At 39.1% G+C, this 20,340-nt stretch overlaps 1 protein-coding gene across 1 annotated transcript in view; it reads left to right on the plus strand.

Moving 5' to 3' along the window:
- PLCG2 (phospholipase C gamma 2) overlaps positions 1 to 20,049 on the plus strand; it is an 80,205-nt gene extending 60,156 nt beyond the window's left edge. Inside the window, exons 29-42 of the mRNA XM_039380812.1 lie at positions 691 to 871; positions 1,828 to 1,896; positions 3,116 to 3,225; positions 4,025 to 4,121; positions 5,038 to 5,104; positions 5,366 to 5,523; positions 8,167 to 8,269; positions 9,013 to 9,222; positions 9,826 to 9,971; positions 10,962 to 11,076; positions 12,322 to 12,489; positions 12,826 to 12,914; positions 16,273 to 16,457; positions 17,242 to 20,049. Of these exons, the coding sequence (XP_039236746.1) occupies positions 691 to 871; positions 1,828 to 1,896; positions 3,116 to 3,225; positions 4,025 to 4,121; positions 5,038 to 5,104; positions 5,366 to 5,523; positions 8,167 to 8,269; positions 9,013 to 9,222; positions 9,826 to 9,971; positions 10,962 to 11,076; positions 12,322 to 12,489; positions 12,826 to 12,914; positions 16,273 to 16,457; positions 17,242 to 17,284 (1,741 nt within the window). The 3' untranslated portion in view covers positions 17,285 to 20,049. The remainder of the gene's footprint in view (positions 1 to 690; positions 872 to 1,827; positions 1,897 to 3,115; positions 3,226 to 4,024; positions 4,122 to 5,037; positions 5,105 to 5,365; positions 5,524 to 8,166; positions 8,270 to 9,012; positions 9,223 to 9,825; positions 9,972 to 10,961; positions 11,077 to 12,321; positions 12,490 to 12,825; positions 12,915 to 16,272; positions 16,458 to 17,241) is intronic.
- The last annotated feature ends 291 nt before the right edge of the window (positions 20,050 to 20,340 follow it).

Below are 20,340 nucleotides of genomic sequence, written 5' to 3' on the forward strand. Positions count from 1 at the left end.
TGAAGATGTCCAAAATTCCCCAGTCTCCTATGTACTTTAGATTGAAGCTTTCTGCTGTTACCAAGGTGGATATTGAAGTAACTGGAGCTGCAGCATCTCAATAAAAACATTTAACAGTGGGGAAAACAAGAAGTACCAAAACTTCAGCAGCTTGAAAGGGGGTCTTTGTGGGTGGGATGGTTGTCAGTGGATTGTTTTGCTGTTATCAATGCAAACACAAACCTTGTGTTCAAGTACAAGAGATTTCTTTTTTCTTTCAAAATTGATTTCTGTAGTTATCAAGGTGATTATAAGGAAGAGACAGCTACTCATTTTGAGGGGAGTGTGTCTGGTGCTTAGGGACAGTGGCAGATCAGCAGCAGAGGGTTCCAGAGGGACTCTCAGTCTGATCAGAGATATTTGTGTTAGTATAAAGGTGACAAAATACCTCTCTGTAGGGGAAGAAACACAGAAATGTAATCCAAGCAAAACCATGGATTTGTCCCAGGGCTCTGTATGTTGTAGAAAAGCGGGAATGGTTTTTTGTGAATTTAATCAGGCAACTGTAATTTGATTTGAATGGGAGAGGCTTTGTTAGGGGGAGAAATCATTTCACATGGTTGAGATGCACGAGGCAGCTTTGGTGCAGTGCACACACAGCCCTCCCCACGAGCACCGACACCTTTCACAGCACCTGCCCTTGTCCCGCAGGGCGGAGGGGAAGGTGAAGCACTTCCGAATTCAGCAAGAAGGTCGTCACTTTGTGCTGGGAACCTCGGCCTACTTTGAGAGCTTGGTGGAGCTGGTGACATACTACGAGAAGCACCGGCTGTACAGGAAGATGAAGCTGCGGTACCCGGTGACGGAGGAGCTGCTGGAGCGCTACTGCACGGTACGGGGGGGCTGGTACCGGGGGCCTGAGGGCTGGGGTTCAGCCTGGTTGAGGTAGATCAGCTTGGGGGAGGTCTAACAGGTAGTTTTCTGTGAAACAGAGATGGTTATATTGACTTCTCTCGCCAAGTCTCCCCAAGAGATCTATCCATTGACTAAACGAGGAACCTGAACATTTAGCTGAGGATAAAGGTCTCCTTTCTGGATGGATGTGTTTCATTATGAGAAAGCTTTGCTGAGGCTTTTGAAAAACCTGAGGTGCTGTCTTCTCTCCTCAGATATATATCTGTGGGGAAAAAAGCATCTGGCATGTTTGAGAAAACCAAAACCTGGGGATTTTGTTTCCTCTGGGGAGACTGAAAGGGGCTAAAAAGATTTTAGACCTCAGGATTTTTTATAATGTTGCCTATAGCAAAGGTTCTGTGTCTTAGGTCCAGGTCCAAATGGAATCACAAGGACAGAATAAAATGAAACAGATGACTGTGTATATTGTTTTAGAATTTTTATCTAATAGTGAAACCAATACTAGTACTAAAGTACTGTAGCACAGAAATCATGAGTGTAGGTATTTCTTTCCTGGTTGTACACAGAAGGGTTCTCACAACCAAAAAGCTATTTGACTGATTAAGAGATACCTTTGTGAGGTATTGCTATTTCATGGGGTTTTATTGTTCATTAAACTGAGGCACAGACAGTTAAATAACAAACTCGTGCTCAGGTATGTTCAACTATAGAAATGAGCAAAACATAGGTATCTGGCTTCCTTCTCTTCTGTTTGCCTATGTATGGTCAAAAAGGTGGTTTCAGCAATGAATGTTAAGTACTTTTATATTATTATATTATATAACATTATATAATATATGATATTATATTAATTATTATTAATTAATTAACATTAAGCACTTTTATAATTTTTGATTTCTGAAACTTCTTTTTTTTTTTTCTTCTTGTTTTTAGGAAAAAGATATTAATTCCCTCTATGATGTCAAGATGTATGTGGAACCCAGTGAAATCACCCCCACAGTGGTATGCTTAAAGAAAGTTATTCACATGTACTATAGACTTCTTAAAATTATGAGACTTGTTTGTTTCCTGTTAGCAGTGATGAAAAGGAGAATTGAAAGCATCAGGCTGCTTGATCATGGGGGACTGGACAGCAGAAATTTCAAGGGTGTGACTTTTTTTTTCTAGTCTCTAAAAGTTGTACCTACACATTTTCTTATGTTCAGATCCTGTACTGATTCATTCACACTGGGAATTTGGGCACTTTTTGCTATTGAGTCTGTGGAGACAATTTGATTTGGCTTATGCAGGTGTGTCCCCAAATTAAATACTTGTGAGAAGATTCAATTTGAGAAGGCCACATCTTTGTGGAAAGAAAGTACAACAAATAAACCTCATTTCTGTGCCTGTGGGTGTCTCTACACACTGTTACTTGTGTGCACAAAATCATTGCATTTCCGTCATCAAACATGGCCTGAATGCACAAATAGGTGCAGAGTGTATTCATGTGCTTTCTATATTAAAATGGTGCCTTTGGTTTATTAATGAGTTATTAAAGTTTGTCTTCTTTTAAAATATAAATACTGTTTTAAAAACCAGTGGCACATCAAACATTACTTGTCTGTAACTCCTGCTAGGGCCTGCCTACTTGTAAATTCTCATAAAAACCACCTGCTTGTAAATTTTGTGAATGTAATTCTTTTTAGTCTTTTTGGCCAATGAATTTGCATTGCTGCTGAAGAATTTGGGTAGTAGGAGTAAACTCAAGATAAAGGAATTGCTCATCCTGCTAAAACTGCCTGTCTTCGTAAAGGAAATGTGACCAGCAGGATAGCTGATGTGGTTTTGAAGTGAAGGTTTTGTAGGCATCTAAGCCTACAAACTCAAAATGATTATGAATACATGGGTTAAAAATAGAGGATTGATATTTCACTGTATGGAGTTTCTTATTTTTATTCTACCGTAATTATGTTTCAGCACCCATAAAAGAAAGATTCTTTGGTTTTTCGTTTTCTTTTTCTTTTTTTCCCGAGCTGATACTTGAATAATAACAAAGTAGCATCACTTGCTTCCACCAATAGATGTCACTCTGGATCTTCTGTATTTTGTTTTCTAAGCTTCATCACAACAAAATAATAATCCAATCCTCCCCTCTTTTTTTTTTTTATTTTTTAAAATTGGATTATTGATTATTTTATGACCTGTCCCCCTAGATGACCCCTTTGCTCTGTTTCTCTTGAAGCCTCAGAGAACAGTGAAAGCCTTGTATGACTACAGAGCCAAAAGGAGTGATGAACTGAGCTTCTCTCGAGGAGCTTTAATTCATAATGTCACAAAGGAAACTGGAGGCTGGTAAGGACAAAGATTCCTCATGAGAGAACTTCTGGTGACTTACTAGATGGAGGAAAAAAATGAGCTTTGAGTAGTAGTTTAAAAAAACTGCCAGTTGTCTGATTGCTGCTTATTAACTGTGGCCTTATAAATCTTAATGCCAGTGTATTAAAAAAAACTCACAAAACTCCCTCGTCCTCAAGTCTCCTTTCATGTCTTTTCCATTTTTCTATCCCACAGCAATAACCTCAACCTGCAGAGCCTCCTTTGCCCAGTGTATCCGGTATTTTTCCTTTACTACCTGCATCCTTCCCAAACATTTGTGTATTCTGGGGAGTCACTCACCCATTACCACTGTAATCGTTGCCCTGTTTCTGTCCTTGCTCTGCTAAGCACTTCTGAGGAATCAAACCCACCTTTTTTACTTCTCTGTATAGTCTCCTTTCATAACAGGTTTTCTTTTCTAGCTGGCTTGTAAATTGCTTGGAAAGCTTGGGAATCTAATGTTTCCCTGTAGTTTCTACAGGGTAATCAACCACATAATAGTATTTTTAGTACTGGAGGGGGAAAAAGCCTCTTAAGTCATTAATTGCAGTTTACAGTAACTGTAATCCCTCTGAAATCATCTGTTTCTACAGTTAATGATCACTTTGTTAGAGCTTTTAGCTACTTCATCATTTATATTTTGGTGATAGCCAGCTAGACAAGCTACTATGGGGTATTAATGACCAATTTCTTGGGGATTATTGCTTCATTAATGGCCTATTGAAGTTCTCTAGCTATTTTTTTTCTCTCTCTCTACTTTTCTGTTTAAATTCAGGTGGAAGGGGGATTATGGAGAAAAAATCCAACATTATTTTCCATCTAATTATGTTGAAGACATGTCATCTGATAACTCTGCTGAGCTTGAGAATCAGGTGAGGGTTATGGTTTGTCCACTACATTTCCTTGGCTACCTCCTGGCAGTGGAAGTCTGGTTTACAGACTCACAACACTGCATGCTGTGTCTGAAAGAACACACAACAGAGAGATGAATGTATTCTTCATTGTTCTCTGCTGCTGAATATTTTTGTCAGAATATATTTTCGCTCATAGAAAACTATTTAAGGAGATGGCTGATTTGGTGAGGTTTCAGGAGATGATGATGATTTCCTGTTAATGAAAATCATACCACTTCAGGTTTTTCAGATAGTTTGGTTAAACAATAACATACCTGAAACTTTTAACTAGTTTTCCTGTATAGTTACTGTCTTAATATTTGCAAATAAGAAAACTGTGTGTCCAAACAGATCTTACGAACCATTTTACTCTCTATTATTAAGTTTTTATGCATGACTAACCCTATAGTGTTTGTCAGAAGTATCTAAAATATATGGTCCAGTGTCTTGGACAAAGAGCTCTTCAACAAAAGAAAACAGAATTTCACAATAATCAGTTTTGACATTTTTGAGTTTTAAAAATAAAACACTGAATTCTTTTGTTGTTCTGAAGCACTTCCAATGATTTTCCAGGAGTCTTTGGAGGAAAACACAAGTATTAGATTTCCTCCCTCCAGGTCATTGTAACCTTAAGCAGACTTAACAAATGAGCAGTTATGTTAGGTCAGAAGCTGCACTCCTCCTTTTGACTACTCTCACTGAAGAGATTCACATGTGTTTATCAAAACAAGACGCTTTTGATACGGAAACAGGCTTTTAAAAACAGGCTTTTAAACCTTACAGTGGGCATGCTTTCAGTCAAACTGAGGTTGGATTTAACATTATTATTTGTTAATGTCCTGTGTATGTTGACTCAAGAGAATATTTAGGGTGAGAATCAACTCATGTTTTTCAGATTATTGAGGACAACCCCTTAGGCTCTCTGTGCCGTGGCATTCTGGTGCTCAATACGTACAACGTTGGTATGTATTTTCTGATGCTCACATGTGGACTCTCCTGAGCTTGTTGAGTAGATTCTTTTATGTTTAGAAGGAAAGATTTAGAAAAAAACCCAAACAAAACCCCACCAAAAACCTGAACCCTCTGCTTGTATTAATTTAACCAACGAGGTTGGTACATTGAAACTTTATAACGCTAACTGTTGCCATAAATCAGCAATGACAGCTTAGAAAAAGAACTGTTGGATTTCAGTATAAATTTCTTGCTACTGTATTGCCTAACAGTGAAAATGCCACAAGGGAAGCACAAAAAGCCTTTTGTCTTCATTCTGGAACCTAAGAATCCAGAAGATCCTTGTGTTGAGTTTGCAACCGATAAAGTAGAAGAACTCTTTGAATGGTACCAAAGTATCCGTGAAATCACTTGGAAAACTGCAGAAGAGGTATTGAGAAAAAATTATTCCTTGTTGTTTTTTATGATGTACTGCTATAAATTTACAATAGCTTTTATCTTTAGCTGCTCTATGCTGCTAAATGTTGCTAACATGTGGTCCTTCATTCTCATGCGTGTTCCAGTTTTCTGTACGTTCTATCGATGCTGTGACTCTTGTTCCATAAAATCTTTGGGGAACGGTGTGTGAATGAGCATTTTATGTAAATTTATGTTAACAGGAGGTTTTCAGCAGAGTACTGTCTGTGTTGCACCCTGCACCTCAGTGAAGGTGCTTAGTAGGCCAAAGTAGATACCATTACAATGTTACATCTGGTTACACTGGTTCGTCCTGGTGTTAAGCAGCAGAAACTCAGATATCAGACTGTTCTGTTCAGAGTTGTGAATTCACTGGTGAGTATGTGTGAAATCTGAGCTGCCATTCCCTAAACTCTTCTTAATCCTCTTTACTAACTCTGCTTCCCGGTGAGTGCGCTGATAGGGAATTGTTTGGCTAATTATTTATTTGTAACTAATAAGCATGTTCTGGATTTCCCAGAATAGTAATATTTCCAAATATTTGCCTACAAATTCAAGGATTCTGCCAAAGTTTAGCTTCTATGTTCCTCTACTAACACTTAAAGGCACTTTTCAGGCTGTGCTTTTCCTGTTCTGATGCTCTAATTTACCTCCCTGTCGTGTTTTCTAGTATTTAAGAACTCTTTTACATGACCAAAAAGTCCTTAAAATGGCTATGCTTTACTACACTCTTTCCTTTGTTGCTTTTATTCGCTTTTATTCACTTTTATTGTTAAGTGGGTGATATGGCTGATGGAAAATGTGTTTCAGTATCCTGTTGGCTCATGCTGTTTATCTGTCATATGGAGTGGTAATGCTCTGGGGGTTGTCCTAATCCTATTTATAGCAGGCAAGTTGATATCTCAAACAGAGGGCTACAAATTCAGCAAGGGGAGAAGCAACAGGCTGTTGACCTATTGTTGGGGGAGGAGAGATAAGGTTCTTGTGCCAGGCCTTCATTTAGAAATAAAAACGAGAAAAAGAGAAACACGACCCAGAAGAAGTGTCTCTAAATTGAATGTTTTTTATGGTACAACAATGGCTTTTCAGGAGCTTGGCAGCTTTTTCTCTCTCTGTACAGTTGGAGAAGTATTAAACACTCTGTGTTCAAAGATGCTTCAAAATTCGATCTTGTCAGCTGGGAGGCTTCCCTCACAGCATGGCCTCTGGAAAGTTCACATGATAGATGCTGCATGGGGAGGGGATAAAGATGAGGAAAGGCCCTTGTTGCCAGTACAGTTAACAGGCTGAATTTTGGGGAAGGAAAAGGCATAGTGAGTTAACACTATGCTGCAATGTGATACAGGTTTGTTTTTTTTTTTCTAAATTAGTTTGTTTTTAAGCAGTGTCTGTTATACACATGAAATAAAACTAAGCTTCATGTATCTTGTCATCTCTGCTCAATACTGACCCTTGCCATGCTCCCAGGAGTGGTTGTTCATTGCCAGCACTCCTGCTTGGTTGTCACTAGAGGGTTATGTCTAGAGATGAGTAGAAGTGATCTCTTGCTGTTTGCAGCTCTGATTACTGTTAAGCAACGTCTGAGAAACTGTGGTGGATCACTGAGTACAATGAGGTTTCTATAGCTTTTCCCCAAGGTTATTTCCAAGTCTAAATACTGTGTTCCTCTTTGCTTTTCTTAGACTTCAATACATAATCTCTGTTTCAGTGAAACACTCTGGAAACTCATGCCTGTCTAGTTCTGATTTTCATTCCTCTTATGTTTGTCCTGTTGAGGGAGTTCTTTCAGAAGGCTTACTAATAGCTGCTGCTTCATCATCTCTTGTGCCAAATCACTGTTCAGTATGGGACTCTTCTAACATGTTCTATCCTGTAGTAGCTTCTTATGTCTGAAAAACCTCCAGCCCAAATGTCTCCACTCGGGACATGTCTTGCTGCTTCCAGCAGTTCCCAGTCTTTGCTGGCAGGGAACATTGCTCAGCTTCCATAGAGCAGGTGCTTGCAAATGTGGAAGTAGATAGTGGGTTTAGTACTGGTAATGTCAACAAGATTGCACATGATTTTCCACACAGAACATTTTTGGTTTGGTGCACAAATAGAAAACTAGAGGAATGGTGCTCACAGGGTTTGAATTTAGCTGTTTGGGAGTTACTAGCAAGACTTAAGTTCTGCTCAGAATTTTAAATAAATACAGAGACACTTCACTACCCTTTGCATTTTTTTCTGCATACATTTGCATTTATATGAGCTATGGAGTTAAGAACATAACTAAAAATAAGTTGAGTAGAGCCACATTAAAAGAAAAAAAAAATGTTGCCGGGATTCTGAGTAGGACTGATCAGGGAAGCAATGAAACTCTTGCTTAAAAAAAGCCCCAAACAGCACCCTTCTCCTCCATAAAAAAAAAACCCAAAGCACATCCCCAACTAAAACCCAAAACCACTTGGTTATAGCCTGTTCTCTGAGTTGGGTCTGAAAGTGCTTTACATCTATGCAAGTGTCTAAAGTATCAGATAGGAATCTGGGCACCAAAGAATGCACATTAGAGTACACCCTGCAGTTACTGTACCATAAGACTCAGCATATCTGTAATCTAAAACTTTGTTATGTTTTCCAGGAGAACAGAAGGAAATACTGGGAAAAGAATCAATTAATTGCTATTGAATTATCTGATCTGGTAATCTACTGCAAACCAACGAGCAAAACCAAGGACAATTTAGGTATTGTCTTTAATATTACAACTGAATTTTACTCTTTCTTCTATCTTTACAGATGTTAGTTGAGATTTTAGAACTGAAGATAAAATCTGGCTGAACACTTGTGGTTTGTTTGTAAAAAACCTTCAAAGTGGGTTTACTGTGCATTATATGACTTTATGGTAAGAGCCTGTTTACCAGGTGTAGGCTGTTGAGATGTACGTGGCTTCATAATGTAACTGAGGTCTGTGTAAGTGCAGGTGTGGAATCTGATACTGAAAATGTGCTTTTGATTCCATTGTTTTGTCATTGCTGCTGGAGAAGCCAGCAAACGTGCTCTTTTCTTTAAGTTTCTTTGCAAATGTTTTTAATAAGCTGTCACTGCAGTTAAGACATTATAATTATAGTCATTGTTTGAGGCATTGGCTAACCCTGGCTCGCCCTTTCTTCTCCCCATTTAAACCCAGGAAGAGATGTCTCATTTAAATATGTGTTATAGTGGTCAGAAGTACATTATTAGCTATGATGAGATGAGGACATGACTATGGGCTCTTATCTGCCCTCCTGCAAAGCATGTGGCAGGCAGGCAATTTTGACTTTCAGACTTGATTCTCAACCAATTTGCCATGTCTGCCTGAAAATGGTGCCAATTACTGCATTAAAGGACAAAGCAAAACAAAGTAAAACAAAGTGTTGGTAAAAATACAGTATAAATGTCAACTTATTTCTTCCTTTGGTAACTACTTTTCTTCCTCACCCCTGTGTAGACAATCCTGATTTCAAAGAAATCCGTTCTTTTGTGGAAACCAAGGCAGAGAGCATTGTGAAGCAAAAGCCAGTTGAGTTGTTGAAATACAACCTGAAGGGACTGACACGTGTCTATCCTAAAGGACAGAGGGTCGACTCATCCAACTACGACCCATTTCGCCTCTGGCTTTGTGGCTCCCAGATGGTGGCTCTTAACTTCCAAACTCCAGGTAATATTCCTTTTGAAGAAGGATCTAATCCACCTTCCATTTCACCATGAACGAACCCCTTTCTGGCCCTTCTGCCATTCTAGTCACTGTCCTATTTATTTGTACTTCCCTTCGGGAAGGGATGTGGAAGAATTGAAGTTTGCTTTTGAACGTGTGGATCGCCTTATAGAGCTGGGCCCCAAAAAGGGGTCTCCAAAAGCCCTGTCTCTGAGCCAAAGTAGCCCTAAACTCTAAAAGATTTATTTCACCTTGATCTCTCTGTGAAAAGCAAGCAGAGATATTTACAGTAAGTTTCAGGTGTAGGAATAGGTGTTCAGACACAGGGAAGGCTGTCCTCCACTTTCTGGTGAGGGCCAACTATCTTATGACACATTGATAGGAAGCCAATTGTGGATGGAGATGGGGTTTTGGGGATTAAAATTGATGAAAAATAGCCTGTCAGTTTGAGTTACTGAAGAACCTGAGTCTTTGAACTTACCTTTCCAGCTCTTTCTGATAAAGTGGTGACCAGGAAGCTCTGCAGAGAGGAGCCACTGGTCTGGTATTTCCTTGGCTTTATTCCAATTGGGATCTTCTGTTATGACTGTTTAACTCTCTCCCTAGATAAATACATGCAATTGAACCATGCCTTGTTTTCACTTAATGGACGCACTGGCTACGTCCTGCAGCCAGAGAGCATGAGGAATGAGGAGTATGACCCAATGCCAAACGACTCGAAGAGGAAATTGCAGATGATTATGACAGTGAGGGTAAATCTCTTTTGTAAATTATGGGTTTTTACCAGTCATAAATATCTATAAAACTAAAAATAAAGCTATTATATTTCAGAGCAAGATCTGACAGGTTGTCAAAATACTGTTTTTAAGTGTCAGTGTGTTTGAGAATAAAACTAGCTTTACTGGTTTCCTAAAAAGAAATATATATCTTTATCATGCTAATGAAGCACATGTTTTAGGACTGAAAACACAATCCTGGGGTGATTTTTTTATAATTGTTAATAAAAACTTGAAATGAACTAACTTGCATTTCCAACCTAATAACTTCTCAATAGAAGGGTCCTACTAGAGATTGTTTTGCAGCAGACCAACTAGTTAGGAGATTTTGAGTGTGGAAGAAAAATATTTATAATGAAATATAGAAACTAAACAGAAAAAAATAATAAGCTGATCTCCCCTTCATCATATTTAATACACTATGACTTAATCTGAATTTCATTCTCATTTTTCTTCAAGAGAAAATTTGAGAAAATTTTGCCATGTTGACTTAGTGCCAAACAGGGATTGTCTGTTCTCAGTTGCTATGCAGTAAGACATGTCCTTTAAAAGTATGTTTTCTGAGAAAGAAAAAACACATTAACTGCTTTTCACTGCAGTTTAAAGACAAGTTAAACAGGGGCTGTGAATGCAAAGCAGAAATGTCTAGAAATAGGTATGTAATAAAGACCGAAGAAAGATAACAAAACTTATGCTAGAGGCCTGGTCTGGAACTGCATATTGTGTATAATGAATGTCAGCTGCAGTATCTTACAATGAAAATCACTGGCTTACCCAAACAATAGTTATTTGTTGCACAGATAGTATGTTTAATACATGCAAACATATTCAAGAAAGAGACCGTGTGCTTTTCCACGTTCTTCTGGATTTTTTCCCCCCCTCTAGTTCTGCAGGATGTCTTCTGTTCAGAAATAATGGTGCCAAGTTTCCTTTGGAGGTGGTTATAATTTAGAGTTGCTTTTGCAGGTTTTGGGTGCTCGTCATCTCCCTAAACTCGGTAGAAGCATCGCTTGTCCCTTTGTAGAGGTTGAAATTTGTGGGGCTGAATATGATAACAGCAAATTCAAGACAACAGTTGTGAGTGAGTATCTGTGGCTTTCTGTGTTGTAAGGATGTGGTTATACTTCCAGTGTACTTAAATAAAGTGAGTAGGCAGGGGATGACCATGTATTTATGTTGTCTGTAATTGGCCAGCAACTTATACTGTAGGGAGGAGTGGGTTAACTGTTGCTCTGCACTGATAAGTCATACAGTGTTATTCTCTTGCTTGCCTCAGGGCCAGTTAATTTGAGAAACTTCAATGTATATCAAGTTTTGAAAAAATAGTACTGTTGCAGTTTGGAAAAAAAAGAAGTCCCATTCTGTTATGTTTTTGCCTGTGCATAAGTTTGTGTATTTGCATATTTTAAAAAATTGCTGTCTTGAAAGTGCCTCCAACAGTGCTAGTCAGTTCCCAAAAGTCTGGCCCAAATAGAGAGTTACTACTGTGAGATCCAGACTATGTTTATTTAAACTCAGCTTCTAAGACTGGCACCCCCTGGGAGACAGCTTGGGTGTATAGGGCTGTAAAATAGTATAACTTGCAATGCAAGAGAAGTTTGATCAAAGCTCACTCCTGGAGAGTTCTGGACAAGGGATGTGTGTTTGTAAATGAGCTTCATTTAAGTGCCATGGGGCAATATCTCAGCCACTTCATATTTTACCATTTAATATTTCTGGATACAGCAGTTTTCCTCTGGTAAATAACAGGCTTTGGTTCTGAGTATCCAAACCAGTAATACCAGTGGAAAATAAACACAAAAGCAGGAGCAAGAATGTGCATTGTGGCTCTTTGGTACTTCAGAGAAGAGGATTATGGTGTAAACTTTTTGTGGGAAGTGACCAAGACTTTAGAGAGCAAACTTCCTGGCTGTGTCACATATACCAAATGTTGGTGTTCTGTACATGGCTACATGTACCCTGGGTCAGGGTACAGGCAGTGCTTTTCCTGCTTTTTTTTTGCTCACGTATGGAATGTAAGGCTTATGAATATGAGCTATTAATTAGCTTTTTTTTTAAAAAACAAATACATGTCCAAGGGGGTTTTATATGGTTAAATACAAATAATAGCTTTCCTTAATGGATTTTCATCCCTGCCTAGTTTCCTCCTATGTCCCCCACCAAGTAAACAAATACAAACCTTTTGAAGCAAGGTTACAACATGAGACAGATGGTAAATAGGATTTTTGGGCCTTTGTATCTTAGGAAATGTCCTGGGATACATACCCATATGTGAACGAGGTGAATTTACTGCTCTATACTGCAAATGTTTCCCCTTTCCCTACAGATGACAATGGCCTGAATCCAGTTTGGGCACCCTGTGCAGAGCAAGTGAAATTTGAGATTTACGATCCAAACCTGGCGTTTCTGCGCTTTGTTGTTTACGAGGAGGACATGTTCAGTGATCCCAATTTCTTAGCACACGCCACTTTTCCCATCAAAGGAATCAAATCAGGTAGGATCAGTGGTTACAATGAGGGGCTGTATCAGAAAGATGCTGTTCAGCACTGTTGTACTGTGACTTCCTCTGTGGTGCTGGACTCCCTCCTTCCTCTATGAACCCGACTTACTCTTGCTTTAGTTTTCAAGAGCATGTGAAGTCATGAGTTTCTCAATTTTGCCATTCTTGCCTTTTGCTCCTCTCTAACCTCCATAGCAAAGCCTGCTCTCAGCAGTGGAGTGTTTGAGCACTGAAAGAATCCCCTCAGGACTGTGTGCACTTTTTTTGTGGCTGCACATGACCCTTTGCCTTGGCTCTAATTGTCCTTTGTGTATGTTCCCCCCGCCCCAGGTTTCAGGGCAGTCCCTCTCAAGAACGGCTACAGTGAAGATATCGAGCTGGCCTCGCTTCTGGTTCACTGTGAAATGCAGCAAGTTCTGGTGAGAACCACTGGGTTTTTTTTGTGCACTTAGCATGTATGTTATCAGTATTTTGTGAAAACCAGGAACTGAGGATTTAGTTTTCTGTTCTGTGTCTGATGTGTTATTGTCAGGCATTTCTTCTGCAGGTACTGGGGAAGACAAATAGCACAAATTCAGTTACTCTCCCTCTGGGTGGACAGATTACATGGTTGTTAAAAGAAATAATGCATAAACAAATCATCATTACCTCCACTAGTTTTTGCTGTAACAGCATGCTCGTTGTCATTCCCTGTTAACTGAGTGATGCCATGCAAAACTAGCTAAAATCAGCTTTGACTTCGTAGAATAACCTTTTTTTTAAAGGTCCTACATAAAAAGAAATCACTTTAGCAAGAGAAGATACTAATTTCTTCCAGTATTTCATGAAAATAAACAACCCATCAAGTGGAAGACATATCTGGTCCCTACAGAAGTGCTAATCTACTTCTTTTAAGCCTCTGTAAAACACTTACTTGATGTACTTGTATTTTAAAACACATAGAGGAAGAATAATGGTTCATCCTTGCTCATGAAGCCAGGCATTAAAGTGGCTGATCTGTGAATGGTGTGTGTTGGTGTTCCAAAGGTGCTGTTATATAGCTTGATCTGAAGCAGGATTATTCTCAGACTCTTTCTCAATAATATCTTATGTAATTTAAATACACTTGCATAGAGGCCATATGATGAAAGTTTAAAGATTCTTCTGGGAAGTGGCTATTTCAGGGTGCTTTCCAACACCTTCAGATTCAGAGAAAAAAAAAATTCAACTTCTTATTTGTAACCTTTTGCAACCATCCAGGCCTACACTGCACTTCACACCAGTGTACATTGTTTTTCTGACTAAAACACCAAATTCTGGGAACTTTAAGTCATAATGTCTCTGAAGGGATTTGTACCTGCAGTTGCAAATGCTGAACTGGAAATGGCTGAGTTCAGTCACATTGTTCTTCCCAAAGGAGTGGCAGACTTTTTCAAACATCCTTTGTGGAGGTTTTTACAAAGCCACCTTGTAACACATCTTGTAAAGTGACTGTGCAATGAGTGTTTGACAGCCATGGTAGGTTCTTTCTGTGGGTCCTGAGAGCAGGAGAGGGCTGGAAGCTGAGACAAGAGGGCTGTGTGTGTGTAAACAAGAGAGGTGTGTCCTTTAAAGATAATATTTAAATTGTTCATATTTCATGGACACGAATCTGACAGAGGAGGCCTGGTAAACTGCTGGTTTTTGGCTTGCTGCCTTTGAGAAAACTGACAGCAACTCACCATTGCCTAATGCTGAGCATGGACATCACTTGTGGATACACTGGGAATCCCTCCTGCTGTGGTTTCTCTTCAGGAATTCAGATCACTGTTTGCCTGGGGCAGGAGCAGCTCTAACAGTGATGTTCAGAGCAGCAGAGTGTCTCCCAATCTGTCAGACTGAGCCCTCTGACCGTAGCACGTTTTACACTCTCGAAGCCTCTTCTGCTTGTTAAGCCAAATGAAGATGCAGCTCAGCTTTGTATTTTACAATGTCTGATGTCTCTGGGTGGTATTGCAGTGGAAGGAGAACTTTCACAAATTTTCCCTTTTGTTTGGCAGTCTGCAACAAACCCAGACTTGCTGTAGTTATCAGCTCTAGAACTTCTGGCAGATCATTCAGGAAGCACCAGAAAAGATCAAGGCTGTCTCTGTTCTTCTGCCTCTTTTTAAAAAATGATGACCATCCATAAAATGATACCATTTAATAACAGGCCTGTTTATATACAGAGCCCATCTGCATACACTTGGAGATGAAATACAAAATTATAAAGAGGAATTACAGATGGCTGTGGAATTTCTCAGGAACAGAGAAGCAAAAATATTGTAGACGTAAGCATGCACATTTGAGAGTTATTATGAGGGGCCTTATGCAGTTCCTGTAGAAGTTGAACAGTTTTCTTGATATTGTAGAAATACTGAGGTGGTTGTTGCATTTAAAAACATGTCTTATTTGCTTGAAAATTGATTTACTTCCATCAGAAAGTGTGTGTATCTCTTCAGTGTTTTCTGATTACAATCAGCCTCAATGGTGCATATGTTTTTGACATAAAGATTCAAGTGGACATTCTTAAATGCAGTTTTAAGGTCTACCTTTGTGGATACATTTATTTACAAGAACTAATAGCAGTACATATGCATCTTGATGATTACACCTGCAAATTGGTAATTAGCAATCTGCATTTCCTTTGTGATTTGGGAATACAGAGTTTCCTACTGCTTTACAAACAATAATTAAATAAATTACTTTTTAAATCTTAATCAGTAGCATAGCACTGAGGCCGTTTCAGTTGCTTCAACCCATGCCTGTGTAGGAGTGTGTTTCAGGAAGAAAAAGAGGGTTTAGGAAAGGATCTTGTTCCTTCCTGTAAGTGAAACTCCCTGGGTGTGTTGGTAACCTATCAGTTTTCCTAGATCTGGACTGAATGCAGAAAGAGTCAGTCTTATTAGTATGCAGCCTTTGAAAATGTTTGGATTTATTACATTTATTGATTGCATGTCATTTCTTGTAGAATGAGTATCTTGTTTTGCTGCTGATGTGAAGATTAAGACTTCAGTCCTGCCAGTTCTATTCCCCACTAGTAACTCTTTATAGAGACAGCTTTTGACTCCAAAGTTTTGAAGTATTAAAATAATTTGGAGTCCTAAAGGGAATAATTATGATTGTTTTATGCTTGTGGGATATATTGAGACCTACTGTGGGCCACATGCAACAACAGAAAATCAGACATAATCAGTTGTTCTGCAAGTACTGAATTGCCATAGCTACAGAGAAATACAGGAGCTGTCCTTCTCTCTTGACCATCTGGGTACTTGCTGCTATTAGGGGTCCTATTTACTAGTCAGTATTTTGACCTTTAGTCTAGATTTCGGTAGACAATCCCCAGGATTGACAGTTTGTTGCATAGTACACAAATATGATGGAAGAGCCAAAAAATAAACTTTTAAAAAAGTATAGTTAATGCTGTTATAATCTGATAACTCACCATGATACACTATTTTCTGTTCTTTCCTCAAGAGACTGACATACATTATTAGAGAAAAACATTCCAACAGAAGTGTTTAGATGCACCCAAGTCGTGACCTGTGCTAGAATGTCCCTGACACCCCTGTTAGAGGAGCTGCTGGCTTTTTTCAGTGCTTTCTAAGTTAGTTTATTTCCATAAACATTCATAAACATATCAAACCAATTTTATAAAACATTCTATACAGTTATTAAAGTGTGTTTGAGAAACAAAATAATCCCCCAAACTATAAATATTTGGTGCCATTTTGGGTGTGTGTCTTACAAGTCACCTTGATTTCCAATATTCTTTTGAAGGAGAGTGAAGAAGAGCTTTATTCCTCCTGTCGGCAACTTCGGAAGCGCCAGGAGGAGCTTAACAACCAGCTGTTCCTTTATGACACCCACATGAATTTAAGGAATCCTAACAGAGATGCAATATTGAAGGAATTCAGTGTGAATGAGCACAAACTACAGATATATCAAGAGACGTGTAACCGCAGGTGGGTTGATAATGGTTCTCCTTTCCAAGGCAGCTCTATCTACACATGAGCTGTGGTAAGGAAACCTCAGATGTATCAAAATGGGCATCTAAAGAGTGGTGAGGGCAGAATGAGCTCATCTGAAGCGAGGAAGGGCTGCAGAGAAGCCAGGCTGGGCTGGGAGCCACTAGAGGCCAGCAGAAGCTGTGCAATGTCTGCTCAGTGGCATCTCAGTTTCAGTGATCACAGCGAGACGTGTAATCCTGTGAGGTTTTATATTCCTCTCTTCTGCTTTCCAGGAGGAAAGTCTGGAAGTATATACAGACAAATAAACCTACCCCTTCACTCTTTCTACACTGTCAAAATTATGTCCCTGGAAATGTCCTGAGCATATTAGATGTGTAGGAACAGAGGATGCTTCCAGATACACAAACCACAAAAGATAAAACCAGTATTGAGTTGTAACAGCATTGCACTGTCAGTTCAGTACATTATCCAGAGCTTAGGGGAGGGTTCTTTCTCCTTTGCTGCCATCTTTGGGATGAGTGTGAAGGAGACAGAGAGAGGCTTCATGTACAGGGAGAAAGTCTTGAGTAGATCTCATGACTTGAAGTATTCTTGTCCTTTTTTATGTGTGCTGAACAGCTGCATGAATCACTGGTTTACTCCCATTTATTGAGGAAAAAAATTGCAATGCTTCTTGCTGATACATCACTCATTTTGGTATCTAGATTGAATTTGGTAGACTGTTTTCCTCTGAGAAATGCCTAGTAGACTGAACATTTTCCTTTTCTTTTCCCTTAAGATTAAAGGAGAAGAAAGTCAGTAACAGCAAATTCTACTCTTAAAGGCCATCATTCATTAAGGCTGCTTTATGGTGCGATTCAGGAAGAGATTAATTTATCCTGGTCATCCTACTCAATGATGGTCTCATCAGATGGAATGACTGGAAGAAGAGGAGGAAGAGGAACGATGGGTTTCCTTGAGAATTTCTTATTATAAGAAAAACTGGTTTAATTCCTAATAATTTATATTCTGTACAAAGCATATCCTCTGTGCAAGCCAGAGCTTTTGTGTATTCAAGATTTTTAAAACTTGAGGACATGTAGTTGGATAGACCTCACTTCTTATTATCAATACCTGAAGTACAAGTATAACTCATCTCCTATATTTGTGTATGCAGGCTGTAGATAAGACATTCACAACCACTTTCATGCATGGAATCACGCCACTTTAACAACCTGGCTCCTCAAGATTAACTAGTAGTGAGTTTTTAATTTATTAAATGCTGTAAAAGCACTTCTACACCAGCATTGTCACCTCATGTATGTTACAGTCCCTGGGGATTGTGCTTCTGATACTGTATAAAATATTTTGGGCAGCTGATAGCTTGTACCTTATTGTCTCTTATTAAAAGTTTTCTGTTGCATTTTTGAGAACAAGATAATATGTTAATTTTGTTGAAAGCAAATAGCCTTTTGTCACTGTAGTTGTGTTCTTCCTGTTGAACTCTCTGTAAAGGTTTAAGAAAGGAGCAATGTGTGAACCTCTATTCACAGCCCCTATGAACTTACGTCACAACCTCAAGGCACTGGAAGGAAAAGTTTTAAGATATGCAGTAGGAGATATCTGTTTGTTTGCAGCAAGGGAAGGTATTTGAAATTCTGAGTAGCATTTACTTTGTATAGTATCATTTTTGCAGATCCTTTCAGCTGCTAATGTGCTTAGAAATGAATTTTTAAATGAACTGTCAATTTTTAATCTTGCAGTTCTACTTAGATGATAGTAAAATGATAGTGTTCTGTAAATGCAGACCATTTTCCCAAAATGTAACTAATCCAAGAATGATAGTGTAAACAAATATAGAGGTACATCATTCTTGTGCCTTTAATCAAATCAAGAGCATGGAGCTACAGATGAGAAAACCTGTTAGATTAGCAAGTGTGTTTTCCTGCCAGAGCAGGAATATTTAACAGCAGTTGTCATAATTTGTGTATGTGCTGGTCCTTTGTGCTAGCACTGTTTTACTGCTATCAAATTTCTAGTTGCCTTATCTCTGCATGGGCGGAGTTTTGCTGTCTATGTTCCCGACTTCAGCTTTCAAATGTGTGCAGAGGAGTTTAGTTTTCTGCCTGAATGGCTGCCTGAGGCATCAGATGCTGCATACATAGTGCTGTATTTCTGATCACAGAGGGCTTGCTTGGATTTGGGATTCATGGCCTGATGCAGCTGCCTCAGCAATTTTCAGTTTCTCTTGCTCCCCACGCTGTGACTTCTGTTGTTTCAAGAGGCTCTTAATTGATGCCATTGTGCATTCACAGACGATGGTTTGAGGAACCCCCTTGAGGTTTTAGCTGTTCTGTAAAGACAGCCTTGTCTCAAAGTTGAAAGTATTTTAATAGTGTATCCCACAATGGGGTGGCTTCTGTAAATTTTTTATTATAAAGAAATTAATTACTAATCACTCAGCTGAAAAACAGAGCAAAGTTAAAGGCAATTCTCTGCTTTTCATCCTCCTGCCTGAAATCTCTTCAGTACCCACCTGTGATTGACCTGTTCAAGGACTAGATGGGTGCAAACCTCCCTCAGACAAAGCAAAAAATCACATCAACAGTGGATTTGGGCTGCTGTATGAAGCTGGTCTTATCTGCAGTATCCAGGTCTAGTGAGGTGATCCAGTTGCTCTCCCTTTGGTGTGCACGTATTCTGCAGCATGTTGCAGGATGTGCTTAGTTTGTCATATGATCAGTTCCTGTGCTATATATTTCAGTCAACAGCCTCTGTGATTGCCATGTAATCCTGTGAGAACTCTGTGTTGTCAGTGTTGATCAGACAAGGTGGCCCAAAGCCTTGTCTGGAAGGCCTTGAGGTTGTCGCTGCTGTAGGATGAGATTCATGGGCAGCCAACTACCAGCAAGGTTTGGACTGATCACAAAAACTAGACTACAAGATGCCAGAGCTTAGGAAACTCAGACCTAGAGATGGAGGCTGTTGCTGTGGTGAGGTTTTTGTTCTGTTTGTGGGCACTTCTTTTAAAGCTCAATTCCAGAGCAGACACAAGCAAACTGTCCCTTTGTCCTGGCTTCCTTGGTTGGTATTCCTGACACAGGACAACCATTGTGTGATGGACACAGGAGTTCCTTGTGCTGTTGTTGTGCAAATATTTAAGAATTAGTACATTTTGTAGTCCTTTGAAAAGTCCTGTGCACATTCTCCACGCATATGTGATGTCAGAAGTTATGAGGCACTCCTTCAGTATTTATGAAAATGCATTTTGTTTTACAGTAAGACTTTTCTCCAGAGTATGATACACTGTATGCAGAATGAAAATACTGTTTTGACTGTTTTGTTGACTTGCTAATGATGGGCAAGGCTGTATTCTAACTCTTCCTTGGTTTCTTGCATTCTGTTTTAATCCAAGATCTCACCTCTCAGTTCTTTGTCAGGGCAGACTCTGTATCAACTTTTTCACAATTGCAACTGTTTGAATACGAAAGTAAGTCTGAATGTGTGTGCTAATTTTTTAATCCAGGAGGAAAAACATTTATAAATTTTTGAAGTTAACAATTGTTAAATTGTTAAATTGTTATATTCTTATCGGAACTGTTTTAAATCACTGAAATAACTTATTAAAATAAATAATTTTTGACATCTCAGCTGTGATGTGAATGATGCCAGATGCTGCTTTGTTTAAGTATTGCTCGTTGAATTTCATGAATTTTGTCATCATTTGAAGCAGTGAGTGAGTTCTTACTGAAATGTGGTCTGCTGGTGTGTTATGGTATGTTCTGCTGGAGGTTGGAAGAAGGGCAGTTCTGTGTTTTTAAGATGAACTGACTTAATGATTGTTTCTGTAGACATGGTTATTGTTGCACTTCCCTCTGCCTGCAAACACAGAGGGCAG

This window comes from Pipra filicauda, unplaced genomic scaffold (genome assembly GCF_003945595.2).
Source record: "Pipra filicauda isolate LSUMZ 115617 unplaced genomic scaffold, ASM394559v2 scaffold203_size1373443_pilon, whole genome shotgun sequence".
Lineage (NCBI taxonomy): Eukaryota > Metazoa > Chordata > Aves > Passeriformes > Pipridae > Pipra > Pipra filicauda.